This window comes from Periplaneta americana, chromosome 2 (genome assembly GCF_040183065.1).
Source record: "Periplaneta americana isolate PAMFEO1 chromosome 2, P.americana_PAMFEO1_priV1, whole genome shotgun sequence".
Classification (NCBI taxonomy): Eukaryota; Metazoa; Arthropoda; class Insecta; order Blattodea; family Blattidae; genus Periplaneta; species Periplaneta americana.
The window spans coordinates 185,514,087-185,532,019 of NC_091118.1; the positions used below are offsets into that span (position 1 = coordinate 185,514,087).

At 34.7% G+C, this 17,933-nt stretch overlaps 1 protein-coding gene across 1 annotated transcript; it reads left to right on the top strand.

Moving 5' to 3' along the window:
• Positions 1-1,877: 1,877 nt before the first annotated feature.
• LOC138694919 (uncharacterized) lies at positions 1,878-13,251 on the top strand. Its single transcript, XM_069819107.1, has 3 exons — positions 1,878-1,977; positions 6,680-6,720; positions 11,944-13,251. The coding sequence occupies exons 1-3, from the start codon at positions 1,923-1,925 to the stop codon at positions 12,511-12,513; spliced, it is 666 nt and encodes a 221-aa protein (XP_069675208.1). The 5' UTR covers positions 1,878-1,922; the 3' UTR covers positions 12,514-13,251.
• Positions 13,252-17,933: the final 4,682 nt, after the last annotated feature.

Genomic DNA, 17,933 nt, shown 5'->3' on the forward strand with positions numbered 1-17,933 from the left:
CTGTTTCAGACACCTACAGTATTATTTAATAACCAAGTCACACTTTTCACAACGTATATTCCCTGTTAAATACGAATCTGGTCAGTCAAAATCAAATGTTGTTTAATCTGAAGTATCTCAGGGCAGTATTTTGGGACCGCTGTTTTATATTCTATATTCATCCGATTTTCCATCTCAAAATCACTTAACAATGGCCCATTTTGCTGATGATATTGCCATCCTTAGTAAAGGTACTTGTGAATCAGAAGCAGAACAACTGAACTTTTTTGTGAAAAATGTCCACATGGTGTAAGCAATGGCGAGTAATTATGAATCCTTAAAAATCACATTTAGTCAAATTTACTTGTAAGAGGAATACTGTAAATAATCCAGTAACATTATGTGGTTCAGTAGTACCAATCTGTAAAATATCTTGAATTAATCTTAGAGGGCAAACTTACTTGCCATAACCACATATCAGCTATTGTTAAAAGACTTTGACACAGAATCTACCTGGTAAAACACATTATTCAAGACAGGTCTCCATTGTCTCTACACTACAAGAGACTTATCTATATTTAAATTGTGCACCCTGTGTGGCAACATGGATGTTCAATTTGAGGATCTGCTTCTGCATGTCAAATAAGAAGAATACAAGTCATGCAAAATCGCTACTTGAGGTTGATGTCTGATGCACTTTGATATATTAGCAACAAGAACTTGAACTATGATCTCTGTATTTCTGACATGATGGAAGTCCTAAGACAGAGCTACATCAGACTATATAACTCCTTCCTAAAGCACATGAATCCGCTACTTCGAGTAATAATTGTCACTAATCCACCGCAAGATCCAGCACATAGAAGACTAAAAAGAAAACGGCGTAGTGATATGAGGCTGTACGAAACTTTTGGGATTGCCAGTGGGTAATACCCATAAACAAGTGTCAAGTTGTTCCTTCTTTTTTTCTGTTCCTGCTATTCCCAAATATAATGTATTTATATAGAATAAAGTTTACCTAATTAGAAGAAAAAAATGTTGTTTTTATTGTCTGATAGTCTTACAGCATCCTCTGACGAAGAGTTTCTTTATTATCCCCAGGAATTGAACACACCAACGACTTTAAGTTCCCACACAGAAAGAAGTGCAATGGGTTGAGATCTGGTGAGCGTGGAGGCCAAGAATGCTCGAATCTCGATGAGATGACGAGCTATGGTTTGTACTCAGACAGGAGGCCAAAATTTTGAACAGTTTATGAAAGAAATGTAAACAGAATGCATCATAATAATTCCAGCAAACAAACGTACTGGAGTGCACTGTGATCATACTCGCAAGCCCTACTCAAAAATCAAACTTGCGGAATCATGTTGATGAAACCATTTTTTCTCTTATACATATCAGAAATACACATCTGAAGTTTTGTCTACTTTTTCGTTACAGTCTGCATAAAATTTCTATCTTTATAATAGATTTCAATCTAAGAAAACTTTCAACATTATAGATGAAAGTATACGTTATATTTCACAATATTCTATCTCAGTTTTTAACATTTTACAGCTGTTATCAAATGAGATATCTTACTTCTTGATCTTATCTTGAATTTCATTTCATATGCAAATAATGCCTACAGTCCACATTTCACAAACCTGTCTCTATATAACTCGTTTTTGATAAATTGAAAAAAAAATCCATGCATTAAATTTTCGATTAGACTATCATATACCTTAAAATGATAGTAAACAAGAAGGAAATATTGTTGATAATAATTGTAGTATCAATATAACTAGAAAAATGTCTCTGCCGTTATCAAATAAGGGTTAGGTTATTCCAAAACATTGGAAAATCCAGTAGATATGAAAACTGTATATAAAATACAATGCCAATTACGGAGACCATTCCAGTTACATTTGTTTTTGAGGCTTCAGAAGACAGATTCACAAAGAATGGCATTCAAATATGCAATTCGAATTGCGCTGATACTCCTCTACTTTTTTGCAGGTAAGTCTTTGAATACTGTTATTACTGTCATATGTGACTCTGCCATTCCAGTTGTCACTTTTTTTATTTTAGTAGGTTATTTTACGACGCTTTATCAACATCTTAGGTTATTTAGCGTCTGAATGAGATGAAGGCGATAATGCCGGTGAAATGAGTCCGGGGTCCAACACCGAAACTTACCCAACATTTGCTTATATTGGGATCAGGGAAAACCCCGGAAGAAACCTCAACCAGGTAACTTGCCCCGACCGGAAATCGAACCCGGGCCACCTGGTTTCGCGGCTAGATGCGCTAACCGTTACTCCACAGGTGTGGACTTCCAGTTGTTCAAGGATGTTACATTTTTACTATATTAAAACTATATATATATATATATATATATATATATATATATATATATATATAATGAAATGACTTTTGTCAGATATTATTAGAATTAATTCAGAAGATCAGTGCACATCTCACTTGACGATGTGTCAGAGAAAGAACAACTCTCTGTATACATGGATAATTAGAATAATAGTAGGTGCCAAATCTAGGGAATCGTGTAGGACTATTTTCAAAAAACTACAAATAATGCCCATGGCTTGTCAGTATATATTTTCATTAATAACCTTCCTCGTATGTAGTCGTGAAAACTTTGTAACTAATTCAACAGTTCATAGCATAAATACACGTCAAAAAATGACTTTCATACTCCATCGGCAAGTCTATCGTGCTATCAAAAAGGAGTGCGTTATATGGCAGTAAAAATTTTTAATAGCCTCCCTATCGATATAAAAAAATGAAACTCAAAACATAAAATTATTTAGGGCCAAATTAAAGAAGTACCTAATTTCTCACGCCTTCTATTCTTTAGGTGAATTCATGACATTCAATAACACTTCATGAAATTGATACTAAAACTATGTGTTGTACTAGTAGACTATATTGCAAATCTCGACTGTATATATTTCATCTAGACTGTGACTATAAATTAAGTTTTTATAATAGTATTAAGTTTTTTGACTTGTTCCATATTCTAGCTGTAAGCATGTATGAATACCATGGAATGTTAATAAATACAATACAATACAATACATTTTAAGTCTAATTAACGTAATACGTAGCTAGTCAGCGATATATGAAATGCAGGGGGGAAAGGAACTCTACTCCATTATCTCCCGGCCTAGTTGCCTCATAAGTGCTGCTTTGTTGGTATCATTTGTGAGGTTCAGACCTGTCTTCGGACAGTTGACTAAACAATAACAGTATCATCATTTTACTGAAAAAAGTTGTTGAATAAAATTTATTATTATTGCAGAAAATAAAAAAATGTTTTCGTCACAGCTGTTACAAGATTTGTGGATTCACTTCACACCTTACTAACAAAAAGTGTAAAACTCAGGTCTCTGCCACAAGCAAAAAGAGATTCATTCTCATAGTGTCCATGTGAAAGCAATGCACATCTCATGGCATCCAATTAGTTCACAAAAACCTAATCGATAAATATTTTATAGCTGTTTCTTCCATGTCACGGTGTTACATTTTGTCAAGGATGTTACAGATGAGTTAATGTCCTTCATTTTTCCAGTTTCTAAACAACTGTAACATTAATGAGTTAATGTCCTTCATTTTTCCAGGTTCTAAACAACTGTAACATTAATGAGTTAATGTCCTTCATTTTTCCAGTTTCTAAACAACTGTAACATTAATGAGTTAATGTCCTTCATTTTTCCAGTTTCTAAACAGCTGTAACATTAATGAGTTAATGTCCTTCATTTTTCCGGTTTCTAAACAACTGTAACATTAATGAGTTAATGTCCTTCATTTTTCCGGTTTCTAAACAACTGTAACATTAATGAGTTAATGTCCTTCATTTTTCCGGTTTCTAAACAACTGTAACATTAATGAGTTAATGTCCTTCATTTTTCCGGTTTCTAAACAACTGTAACATTAATGAGTTAATGTCCTTCATTTTTCCAGTTTCTAAACAGCTGTAACATTAATGAGTTAATGTCCTTCATTTTTCCAGTTTCTAAACAGCTGTAACATTAATGAGTTAATGTCCTTCATTTTTCCAGTTTCTAAACAGCTGTAACATTAATGAGTTAATGTCCTTCATTTTTCCAGTTTCTAAACAGCTGTAACATTAATGAGTTAATGTCCTTCATTTTTCCAGTTTCTAAACAGCTGTAACATTAATGAGTTAATGTCCTTCATTTTTCCAGTTTCTAAACAGCTGTAACATTAATGAGTTAATGTCCTTCATTTTTCCAGTTTCTAAACAGCTGTAACATTAATGAGTTAATGTCCTTCATTTTTCCAGTTTCTAAACAGCTGTAACATTAATGAGTTAATGTCCTTCATTTTTCCAGTTTCTAAACAGCTGTAACATTAATGAGTTAATGTCCTTCATTTTTCCAGTTTCTAAACAGCTGTAACATTAATGAGTTAATGTCCTTCATTTTTCCAGTTTCTAAACAGCTGTAACATTAATGAGTTAATGTCCTTCATTTTTCCAGTTTCTAAACAGCTGTAACATTAATGAGTTAATGTCCTTCATTTTTCCAGTTTCTAAACAGCTGTAACATTAATGAGTTAATGTCCTTCATTTTTCCAGTTTCTAAACAACTGTAACATTAATGAGTTAATGTCCTTCATTTTTCCAGTTTCTAAACAGCTGTAACATTAATGAGTTAATGTCCTTCATTTTTCCAGTTTCTAAACAGCTGTAACATTAATGAGTTAATGTCCTTCATTTTTCCAGTTTCTAAACAACTGTAACATTAATGAGTTAATGTCCTTCATTTTTCCAGTTTCTAAACAGCTGTAACATTAATGAGTTAATGTCCTTCATTTTTCCAGTTTCTAAACAGCTGTAACATTAATGAGTTAATGTCCTTCATTTTTCCAGTTTCTAAACAGCTGTAACATTAATGAGTTAATGTCCTTCATTTTTCCAGTTTCTAAACAGCTGTAACATTAATGAGTTAATGTCCTTCATTTTTCCAGTTTCTAAACAGCTGTAACATTAATGAGTTAATGTCCTTCATTTTTCCAGTTTCTAAACAGCTGTAACATTAATGAGTTAATGTCCTTCATTTTTCCAGTTTCTAAACAGCTGTAACATTAATGAGTTAATGTCCTTCATTTTTCCAGTTTCTAAACAGCTGTAACATTAATGAGTTAATGTCCTTCATTTTTCCAGTTTCTAAACAGCTGTAACATTAATGAGTTAATGTCCTTCATTTTTCCAGTTTCTAAACAGCTGTAACATTAATGAGTTAATGTCCTTCATTTTTCCAGTTTCTAAACAGCTGTAACATTAATGAGTTAATGTCCTTCATTTTTCCGGTTTCTAAACAGCTGTAACATTAATGAGTTAATGTCCTTCATTTTTCCGGTTTCTAAACAGCTGTAACATTAATGAGTTAATGTCCTTCATTTTTCCGGTTTCTAAACAGCTGTAACATTAATGAGTTAATGTCCTTCATTTTTCCGGTTTCTAAACAGCTGTAACATTAATGAGTTAATGTCCTTCATTTTTCCGGTTTCTAAACAACTGTAACATTAATGAGTTAATGTCCTTCATTTTTCCAGTTTCTAAACAACTGTAACATTAATGAGTTAATGTCCTTCATTTTTCCAGTTTCTAAACAACTGTAACATTAATGAGTTAATGTCCTTCATTTTTCCAGTTTCTAAACAACTGTAACATTAATGAGTTAATGTCCTTCATTTTTCCAGTTTCTAAACAACTGTAACATTTCTAAGTCAAAATATTCACTTGAATTCTAGGATTAATTGTTATTAACCCAAACTGTTGAAGATAAGTGGCAGATATAATATAGTACAGAGTAAAAAGTTTCTTGATCCTGAAGCTCTGGAATTAACAGAGCAGACTTTCAAAATATTTCCTTGAAACACATACATTAACAGCTCATATCTCTATGAGTAACTGCTGCAAACTAATTTAGGGAAACAAAAAGTATCTATTGCCCAGTCAAGACCATTTAGATTCAATGCCCATAAAACTTGTAAAATATTTCTTTCGAAAATAAAACATTAGAATATTTAATTTTAGAGCCTTATCTATATATTACACTAATAATAAACAAATATTTCTGAAAAAAGACTTTTTCATTGAAATTCCCAGTTTGCCCGGAATGGTTGCACTTTAATTCCATTAATGCCTTCGCAGAACTCTGATATGCGGCTATTGGCTAATTTTAAATTAGTCCGTTATCCTGTTAAAATTCACAACTCCCGTTTTATGTTACCATTGTATTTCTATACTTGTTTTTTTGAAAGATGCGACATGACAGGAGCGTTGCGATCTGAAAAACAACTGAATGTCACATAGCGTGGTAGGCCATAGTAATAGCTCTCTTGGCGAAATTTATTGTGCACACATTGTTAGCATTGGTACATTTCGTATTTGATTCTCTGTCGATTTTTGTATTGTTTTCTTACCTTCGTGTCAATTGTCAATAAATGTTTTAACGTCAGCCATCTTAACTTCAATTGCTAGCTTCCATCAGCTGGCTGCATGGTAGTCCATAATGGCAACATAGCACTGTAGTTCCAAGCTCGGCCGCTTAAATGTCATGCCCCATCTTTAAAAAAAAACAAGTATAGGCAGTCACAACATTTGACTTAGCCTGTATTTCAAACAAATTTTCAAGCAACAATAAAGTAAAATATTTATAATTCATTTCAGAACCAGTCCTCAATGCATCCATCAGTGATATTTCAGGGGAGGTACGTAAGAAAATATTTTTAATGTTATTATCTTCTCTATTATTTTGGCTCTAGCAGTGAAACAGAACTGGTTCTTCGCTAAGTGCATGTGTCATTTCTCGAAAACATAATTATTGTTCTATAGGCAAATACAGTCTCTCTGCAGCACCTTCGTAATAGTTTTGAGCTTAAGAAACAGTATGTGGTTCTGTGGACGAATGGATTCGGGCTGGAGGCAGTGAAGGACGCGTCCGGACGGTGGCTTTGAAAGTTGAGGAGGCCAAGTCGTGAAAGATGAGAGGTTGCATTTTATGTATCTATTAAACAAATTTCGGGCCTGTCACGTACCTCATTACAATTAAGATACTCACTTGTACAGAAAATTCATTCGCAAACCGATCAATTAGGTCACAACATACTGCATTCATTTCTTTACTAGCAATGCTTAATATACTGTACAGTATAAATAAACATACTTCGTAACACAAAAAAAAAAATGACAGGAACAATCGCAAACAAGAAAAAAAATCTGTCGATATACAACAAAACTTTTACGCAGGAAGAAAAAACGAAAAATATTTTCTAAAGCCAAGAACAAAGGAAGAGAGAGAGAATGACGGAGAGAGAGCTTGAACAAGGCCCGAACTCACAACCTTCGAATCATTAAGCGAACACTCTACCGCTGCTCTACGAGACGCAGATACGGAATAATTCCATAGTTCCGGAACTGCTTCTACAGGGACATCATTTTATTTTTACTTCAATTTTTATTGTACCTGAGTTTCTGAATGTACTTCACTCCCACCCCCCTCTACTAGTAAACTTCCAACCGTTCTTCACACAGTCAAAGTCGCCTTACGGTCATAGTAAACACAAACAGTACTGAGTTAGTGAGTATAGTACGTTCCAGAAATATTTTCGCTTTCAATATTGAATCATATTCTCGCACAGGTACTGTCGTCCGTTTGCCTATGTCGCATCCCGGTTTCTTCCACCCACTTCTGCCCGTCCCTTTGTGGCTGGGCTGTCTTAGCTCTTTTCTCAAAACATTAATTTCTGTTAGGAATTGGACGTCTACGTAATATTATACAACTGTTTAAAATAACTTAAATAAAAGGACCTCGTTAAGTAATTAACTGTCACGTAATTTCCCCCCTTTCTACGACCCTGCGACAAAACCACTTGAACGGACAATAAATAGCATGTCTGAATAATTTTATCTTTTCCGATCGGGCAGAAGTGAAGATTGAATTTACAGTACGTAAGGTACTCTTTTATAGATTAGGTACACAATTATTTCAACATGAGTTACTAGTACGAAAGATGAAACTGGTAATTGGAATTAGGTATAATAGTCTATGTGCGATAATATGCACAAAAGAACTGAAACCTGTATATAAATGAACGGCCATCATTTTCAAATATGGGTTTAAATATCCATATTATGATTATTTTTCAATTTAACTTCATTCTCCATATTGTAAGCTAATATGCTGTAGACAGTATAATATGCACTGCATAATGAATACGTCCGAATGGACAGCTCAGTTCGAGAGTAAAAACACTTATTGTTAATACTTTACTGTTTTTTGGTTAAAGAAAAACATAATGAAAATTATCAAACTCAAAATCGCGATATTTCCTAATTTACGTATATTGAACTACTTTTCATCCCTCCTATACTTAGTAAATGTGATTTGTTTGTATCTTACGCCAGTATCATCGAACTCCAGATGTGGAAGAGGGTACCAAATGGTGTTTCCGGTTCACAACCTTTAAGCCAAAGGTACAGCCAGGTTAATATTAGAAATGTTAGTAAAAATAAAATAATGTCCCTTCACAAGCACATGCATCGTGTAACATCGCCGTGACCCGAAGTGAACTTACAAAATATTCGCTGTTCACGAGTGCGGCCACTTTTATTGTTGACAACTGTACAGCGGATCGAGTAGTTTCTCCTGGTACATCTATTACATCACGTGAATGCATAAGCAGGGTAGAATTGCGAGCAGGTACGCATAGATTATAAATCATAGTACAATACAGGCAATCTATAATCGAAGTTGTTTATTTAACACGACTACATTGCAATTTGATTCTAATGCAGAATAAGTTGCATTTTCATTCAGACTTTTGTGTTAACATTATTTTAATTTATCAATCAATGTTGTGTTGAATTTCATTTTGATCTGTATTTTTTTTTAATAATTTTCCAAGTGGGCTCGTTTCTGAACACAAGTTTGTCCCATTCCGATGTCGCTAGAGCTTAATTTAATTTAATTTGTAAAGTATAGACTTTCTGACTATATTTCTTTATTACTTCCTTTAGTTAAGTGTATCATGTTTACTATTATGTTCTATGATGTATTATGTAGTATATAGGTACTAGTCCAGTATTATTATCGATCTAATTATCACTGGCGTAGCATGAAATTTTGAGCAGGAGAAGCTAATTCAAGTTGTCTTTCATGCAATATGAGAAAATGTATTACAAAAATATAGTCTTAAAATAAATAGTAGTCAATGTGAAGTCAGCAGTCGAAGATTGGTTGAAACCTCGTAAGTAACACAAATAAGGCATGACCTCAAATGGTACGTAGTAAAATATGATTTCACGGTTTACACATATCTCTAACAAATAGACTCGTATACGTATAACATTAGCTCACTCCCTGTCATAGAGGAATCACAATATTAACGGTCAATAAATACAGTACGTAAGTATGCGTCTGTCTTGGTTGTGTCCTTCATTGACAGCAAGGGAGCCCGTCATTTGTTTTTTTAGATCACAATTTTGTTCGTAAGTCAGTCTTGATAATAGAATTGTCCTAAAAATTCAAGTAAATTGGTGTCAGGAACTGTTATTTCATTCATTATTTATTATATCAGCCACAATGCACACTAACACTTCAACTGAACACAACTAACGAAAAGGATAACTCGGAAACTACTTATTTTCAATGTCAGAGCTAGCTTCTTGCTAGCCTTGCGACCAGGATAGTTTAGTTAGAAAGGGATGGAAAATCTGCGGGGTGGGTTACACAGAAGAATGAGTGTAAGAAACCAGTCTGCTTGGAAGCTGGTGTGTGCAGGCATCTTGTTTACTGCTGCATCACAAATCATCCTGAGCTGCCACATCACAATATTTAATGCGTAAATATAAATTCTATTAAAATTAATACATAATTTTGTCCATAGACTGTAGGTTTATTATGAAATTATTATTAACTGGGGAAGCTGAGCTTTTTAGCTTACATTGACGCTACGCCACTGCTAATTAAAAATTGTGTCATATATAGCTAGCACTAATATTTTTAGAGCGCTAGTTTCAAAATGTTAGTGCGTTTATGTGATTAAAAAGTAGCTGGACAGACCATTTTAATTTAGTAGCAATCCCACTTGCAGTTGTCATGCTCCATTATTATTATTATTATTATTATTATTATTATTATTATTATTATTATTATTATTATTATTATTAGTATCTACCGAACTATGTTATACCTTTCGTAGCGTCCTGACGTAAGCATTTAGGGTCAGAGTTTGAACTCTAAGGGTGCTATTCATAGACATTTCGCTAGCCCGCACTACGAGAGTGCTAAACTAGCTCCGGCTATCGACTGGTTACCTGTACAGGATTCATATCATATCACATCGCTAACACTGGTTTATGAATACGAAAAACGTTAGTTCGCTGATCATCCACCGGAAGCCCACGCTAAGAATGTCTATGAATACGTCCCATAAACTCCAGAACATACTAATCGATAACTTTCCTAACTTGTTTGGGAACGAAAATGCGCTGCCTGTTTACCATAGACTCATACTCCCCAATAAAATATTCAGACCAACACAACTGTAGTTTCATTCCGAAATTGGGTGACGTATTCTATGTGCCTGTGTAACCCTGACACAGCGCACATTTTTTTTCGCATATCTTATAGAATATTGGGGCATGATCTTCAGGGTCACAATCATGAGCTGTAATAAAACAAGTGGCGATATATTCATTCTAGTTGACCGCATTCCATATCGTGGGCTTACTGGAATAAGTTGGTAACTACATAGGAAAACAATAAAACTTGCCAACTTTTTCCAGTAAGCCCAGCGATGGCGAAAATGCGACTCACGAGCACATTGTGGCTCGCAATGATAGCTGTGCTTTCTACCTCCCACAACCCCCACCCTCTCACTCACTGGAGTCAAACTCCGTTACATTTGTATTTGTCTCTGATCTGCGAGTGGCATATCGTCGCAATGTCTCTCTCGAATACTTGTACATCTACAAAAACGAAAGTTTCAAGTAGGATGGGAGGACGCATTTTTTTTACTGCAAACATGAATGAGAATATAAAATGTATGATTTGTTCACAAGTAGGCTATTACGAGGAAACAGTGGTATAACATAAAACGGCATTATACTACATGTTACTGATGAAGCATTAAAAGGTTGTGTTGTTGTTATTATTATTATTATTATTATCATCATTATCATTATCATTATTATTATTATTATTATTATTATTATTATTATTATTATTATTATTATCGCTGTACATCGAACCTTGTTCAGCAGATGCACGAATAATGCGGTTAGATCTTCAATTTAAACTCACAGATTTACAATGTGATGTTAAATGAAAGCTATGTAGATGTAAGACTTGGTAAATGTTGAACTTTTCAAATCTTTGCCAAAAATAAATATCCGAAGCTTCGTTCTTTCGCTTTCTCTTTTGAAGCCATGTTCGCTACAACTTAGGTTTTTGAAAAATTATTTTCGACAATGAAAATAGTAAAAAACGAAATAATTTAGATCACGACTGACAGACAAATACCTTCGTGATCAACTACGACTGCCACTAAGTGACATCATTCCTGATTTTGAAACTCTGTAGCAGAGACATCCTGAAGACAGTTAATTTTAGGTTGTGATAATGTGCCCTATGTTTCCTTCTTCATTTCTTTCTTCGTTACACGTACTAAACATTAGTGTGTAGCCTTGTACTGTATAAAATTGTATTTAAGTGCTAGACGTAAGGAAAATGAAAATCCCTTAATAAGTCAGACAGTTGCTTCACTTCCCCTTCGGGTGTCCGCCTCCCTCCATAGGTGCTATGCACGTTGCAGGTTACACAGTGGCTCGGCGCACGATGACGTTTTCGCCACGGCTGATGTAAGCCCATGATATGTTCTTTCACAGCTCACAGATCATTGTGTACATAACCTTTGTGCTTCACTTTATAGACAAACACAAATCCAGATGATCCCAATGACCTTCAAGTTGATATTAAAGTCGACGACCCAGAGATACCTGTTGGAGTAAACGTCATCGACCCAGAGACATTTCGGTCCGCTCAGTACAAGGTGCTTTACGGAGGAACCGGAAGTCCAGACAGCACATCTGATCCCTTTCCTCTGTCATTATATGTGGCTGACAGAGAAATGTCGATAACGCTGCACTTAATCGACAATAAAACATCAGAGGTCATAGATTCTGCACAACTCCCACCTAATGCAGACTTCATTCCTGAAGGAGCGACAAAAGTTCTTATTATGAATTCCTCTGTTGTCAATGGTATCGGACTTATACAGTTCGCGAATCTAGTGCCAGAGAGATCTATTATTCTGAATCTAATTAATCCTGTGAATGGAAAAATCCAAATTTCAGTCATTGTCTACAAAGGCACTGATGAAAAGGTACCGCCTATAACACTCCCCGTTAACAACTATCTTCCCGTTTCTTATATAGTAGTTACAACTAATGTCCCACCTTCTCAAGAGGTTAAAGGTCTTGAAATTATCTACTTTCAGTAGCTACTTAAAAATAGTAAAATTAAACTTTATATTCATATCTTGATAATTGCTGTGCCTTGTATTCCATGCACTGTCTGCACGTAATAAAAAAACAAAACTTGCAACATCAATAATAATTGAATAATTTCAAGGGAAAAATTGTTCCGGGGCCGGGTATCGATCAGTGCAGGCCGGAGTTCCTGGGTAACTCAGTTGGTAGAGCGCTGCTATGTTCAACCAGAGGTTCCGGGATCGATACTCGGCCCAGGAACAATTTTTACCTTGAAATTATTCAAGTTTGCTTCACATGGAGCTTTACCTGTAAAACTAGACTGCTCAATAATAATTGTTAGAATCATACACAGCAGTTCTCAATTGAAGCAAAAATATGAATATTTTACAAAGCTTAATTATTGCCTGTTATTTGGACATGCTCACCTTGTTTGGAGACAATGAAAGATAATTAAACAAAATTGTATAGATAAATGCAGTTAAGTGTTAAAAACAATTAAAACAAATAAAAAAGAACAAGCCATATGAATGCTAATAGCTACTAATGAGAAACTGTATAATAAAATAAGGTAATATATACACAAAAGGAGCGAGAAAATATGTTCTTCAAAATGGCTGCAAGCAATGTATATGGTATTTTAGAACCAAGGTTTGGATGTAACTCTTTGTTGGAAATATGTTGTAACTCACACACTGTAACTGTTTTTCTGAATAAAATATTATCAGAGGCTTAAATGAGAAAATTTACACTCTTTACTAGTCTATGTTTTATCTCATTCAACAATAAACCACTGTAAATATTCCTATATCCACACTTTTTCAGCTCTAACATGTCTCGGTTTCCTATATATTTTGAAGTGCTAACCGATATCTGAAAATCTCTGATTGCAAAATTACCACACGAAAGGTCGCTGCACGCACACGCACACACATATTATATCACTGGCGCAGCGTACGTACGTATGTATGTGAAGTATGTATGTAGCCTATATATATATATATATATATATATATATATATATATATGGACTATTCCATATGAAATCGATCAGTAAAAAACCTCGCATTTTTTTAATATTCTAATTTTTTCCCTATTTATACAAGGTGCTGAGGAGAGTGCATTTTCAAGAATATACTATCGAAAGTCAAACGATTTTCGTACTATTGAGCGACAAATTTAGCGTATTTTATAAAAACAAGCCTCTTTCAGCGCTCAGGGCTCTGGAACCATTTACTGCAGAACATTGAACGAAAGCTTATTTTGAAGCTGACATTTGGTAGGTTATGATAAGAAGTAATCCTTATTTTTATTGTATACAGAGAGACAGATAATCTGATTTTACTTACTTTTAGGCTTTTTGCCCATTTGTAAAAATGTAAAAAAATATGGAGAAAAAAACCTTGCATTATTAAGAGGGATTCGGCATTGTTTGCTTAGTGGCTCGGCAATAAGTTTCGAGGGTATTAAATAAATTATTTTCACACGCCTAGACTTGAACCGCACGCACTGGCCGAGAGCTGAATATAAGCGAGCACTGGGCGTCATTTTACTCCTGTGTTTATGAAAACTTGTGATAAAGCTAGCCCAGCTATGCGCTACTAGACGAAACTTCACGTGTTTATGTCTCCTGCCCTTGCTCGCCTCAGCTAGCTCCCGCCTCACAGTCAGCTGGTTAGTTCACGCGCGTACTATTTATTTTCTTTATTTGATATTTTCAATACTTTCTTATCAACGGTGCACCAGTAAAAAATGTGTTTATTTGTAGTTTCAATGCGGAATCTAACCATATATTTAAAAAATACCCATATTTTTTCGTGAGCAAAGACGTCTTACTGAAGAAAAATCTAAATTTCTCCATTTTCATAAAAAGTGAGAAAAACTGTTTACATGTCAATATAAACTTTAACTTCTCAGCATCAAAATAACCACGATTTTGATCATTGGGTGAAAGGGTTTCGGAGCCACAACAGTTTAAAGTTGCTAATTTTATGAAAATACGATAAATGTAAATATTTTTAATTTTAACACTATGAAGTTCTGATGCCTCAAACTTTGCACAAGCATTGTATTACAGTTGTCAACGGACAGAAAAAGTTTGATTGTATTTAAAAATTGCAAAGTTAATTTTCTCTATATTTCGGTCGATTTGAGATGGAACAGCCCGTACACATGTATGTATGTATGCATGTATGTACACTGCAAATAGGTAAATACCCAGTGGCAGTGGTAACTAATTACCCTCAATAATGACAATTAATAATAAATTACAATTAATAATAATAATAATAATAATAATAATAATAATAATAAGGAATATCCTAAATTAAATGAAGCACGATCACTTTAAATAATACTTAAAGTAAATCTAATTTGTATCTTTCCATAAATTCGAACTTAAACCCACGAGTATATATTATGATTTGTTCATACGTACACAAGTACGTAGGCCTACCTTTCAGCACTACACTCATTTCGCTCTCAACTCACTGCACTGAACCTATAACACATTCCTGATTTCACTAACAATTCAAAAACATTTCACTGTTAAAATAATTTGCACTACCACTATAAACTATAAAACTTCACTGACAGAAACACACTTCACTGACACAACACACTTCTTCAATGATACAACACTTCAAAACATCAATAATTACACACTTATTACTCCGTAATACTTGTATACTAGAATGTATTTTTCTGTTTGTGATTATGTATTCAGTCTCTTCTTTTTTTTTTATTACATATATATTTTTTTATTATTGTTATTTCAAAGTTAATACTGATTGTGTATATGTATTCAATCTCTCTTTTTTACTTAATTATGTTTATTATTATTTTTAAGTTCATATTTGTATACCGGTATGTATTTTTTCTGTATGTGATTTGATCCTGGTTGAGTGGAAGACAAGACCTGATGGCCTTAACTCTGCCAGGGAAAAGAAAACTATTATTATTAGAATCGTACTTACTATGTTAACCTCAAAATCGCTAGCTTAGACCCCAATACAAGCTATTTTAGCACGTTCACTACAACTCACACAGTAAATCCTTCTCTTTTCTCTGCCACTATAACTCTCAGAATTTACTTGAAGCTCACTGCACTTTCACTACAACACACTGCACACCCAATATAAATCACTGGAGATTCACTATGTTTCTCTGCTTACTGACTATACTTGTAAAACCACAAAATAGTGTGCATAATATACTATCTTCTATTAGTAAAGTCCTTAAGCCTATTTTTAAATACTTTTACAATATCAACGGTGTCCGCCGAGTTAGCTCTATGGTAGTGCGTCTGCCTCCAGGCTAGCCGGCTCGGGTTCGATTCCCGGTGGGGTAAAAAATTTTCATATAAAATTTCTACGTCGAGACTAGGAGAGATGGCGGTGCACAACTTCTAATCACTAGATTATGCACCAATATGCCTGTCTTAAATCCCAAATCTCTCCGCAGTGCATATGAAGAAAAGATATATGTCACTGTTGATAGTGATTCGTCCGTCGGATGGGGACGTTAAGCCTGGAGGCCCCCTTGATGCTATTCGACTGGAGTAGGCTACGTTCATCATCTTCATCATTCTCAGCCAGTCCCTAAGCCACCGGCGTGGCTCAGTCGGTTAAGGCGCTTGTCTGCCGGTCTGAAGTTGTGTTCGGGCGCGGGTTCCATCCCCGCTTGGGCTGATTACCTGATTTTTTTTTTCGAGGTTTTCCCCAACCGTAAGGTGAATGCCAGGTAATCTGTGGCGAATCCTCGGTCTCATCTCGCCAAATACCACTTCGCTATCACCAATCACATCGACGCTAAATAACCTCGTAGTTGATACAGCGTCGTTAAATAACCAACTAAAATAAAAAAAAATCCATTCCCTAGAATACACTTACACTTACTACACATACGTTCACCTAGTACACGACATAACTCTTCTCAGATGCACATCATGCACAACGTGGTGTGCAACTTGAAAATGGGTCACAGTCCTGCCATCTATCCGCAGTGTGTGAAACCTGAATCACTCTAAGTGAAGTGGGTAGGCATTAGACACACAATACCAACAGTTGTACGACAGCTGAAATTATCTTTAATTTTAGTCTGCTGACATCTATTTGATAAATAAGAGAGGAAAAGGTTCAAGACACCACTCCTAATCCCGATATTGTAAAGTTATTCTAAAAGTATCTTGTGATTAACGGTATTGAAAGCCTTCTGCAAGTCTAAGAAAACGCTTAGGCACTTCTTGTTAATTTAGTCTAATGTTTTTATGATCTTTTCAGTGACAGACATAATTGCATATTGCGTGCTTATGACTGTGACGAAATCCACACTGCAAATGTGATAAAATATTAGTTTCCTCTAGATATTTCGACAGTCAATTTTTTAAACAGGTTTCAAAGAATTTACTAAAGATGGCAATAATGGTAGCGGCTCATAATTATTTATAGATTTTTTTACCAGATTTGTGAATAGGGACAATTACAGCGCTTCGGGCAACATTCACTAACAACTGCATCGGGATCGAACCTGAACCTCCTGGATTGAAGACCAAGCTAAAACTACTAAAAGAAAAAACATTACGAGGACAGCTTTCTGTAGCTTGTGAAACTTCTGTCATACTCTAAATTAAATAACTTATAGACTCTAAATCGCCCCATTTGTTTTGAACATGTTTTTTCTGCATCCATTTTTGTTCTGGCTTTGAGAATGAATCTTTTCCCAAGAAAAAATTTTAAGCATCCGTTACCGATAGCTCTCTCGATAGAGAATTTAAAGTACAATTAATGGGTAGAGCACAATTTCATAGGTAATACATATATATACCGGTGTAACAACAGAGATAATATTTTATTTCTGAAAAAAATTAATTAATTAAAGATATTCCGTTGAATGTGAACGAGAATTTTTACACGTAAGAGATAATGAATTTCTCATGATGAGAAAGAAAGCTATTCGGAACGATAATTGGTGTTATACCGTTAAATGAAATTATAGTTCTCTTTTATAGATTACGTGCTTTCATTAAGGAAGAATAGCATGCCATTTAATATTCTTTATGTATTTTAAATTTTGTTACTTTGTATTCTGCCAACATTTCAAACTGCAAATACTTTACGGGACTACAAAACAAGCTACCGGTTTAGCTCAGTCGGCTAAGGCGCTCCCGCTTGGGCAGATTATCCGAGGTTTTCCCCATCCGTAAGGCAATTGTCAGGTACTTTATGGCGAATCCTCGGCCTCATCTCGCCAAATATCATCTCGCTATCACCAATTTCACCGATGCTAAATAATCTCGCAGTTGGTAAAGCGTGGTTAAATAACTAAGTAAAAAAACTATAAAACTTGCTTTGCGAACGTCATTTGTTTCCCGCATACATAGTCGACTGAAAATGGCGGCTCCATTCAAACGTTCTGGCGAAGCTAACATAGA

Coding starts and splice junctions, on each gene's coding strand:
- LOC138694919 (XM_069819107.1), top strand. CDS start 1,923: ATGGCATTCAAATATGCAATTCGAATTGCGCTGATACTCCTCTACTTT. Junction 1,978..6,679: donor ACTCCTCTACTTTTTTGCAG/GTAAGTCTTTGA, acceptor AATTCATTTCAG/AACCAGTCCTCAATGCATCC. Junction 6,721..11,943: donor TCAGTGATATTTCAGGGGAG/GTACGTAAGAAA, acceptor TTCACTTTATAG/ACAAACACAAATCCAGATGA.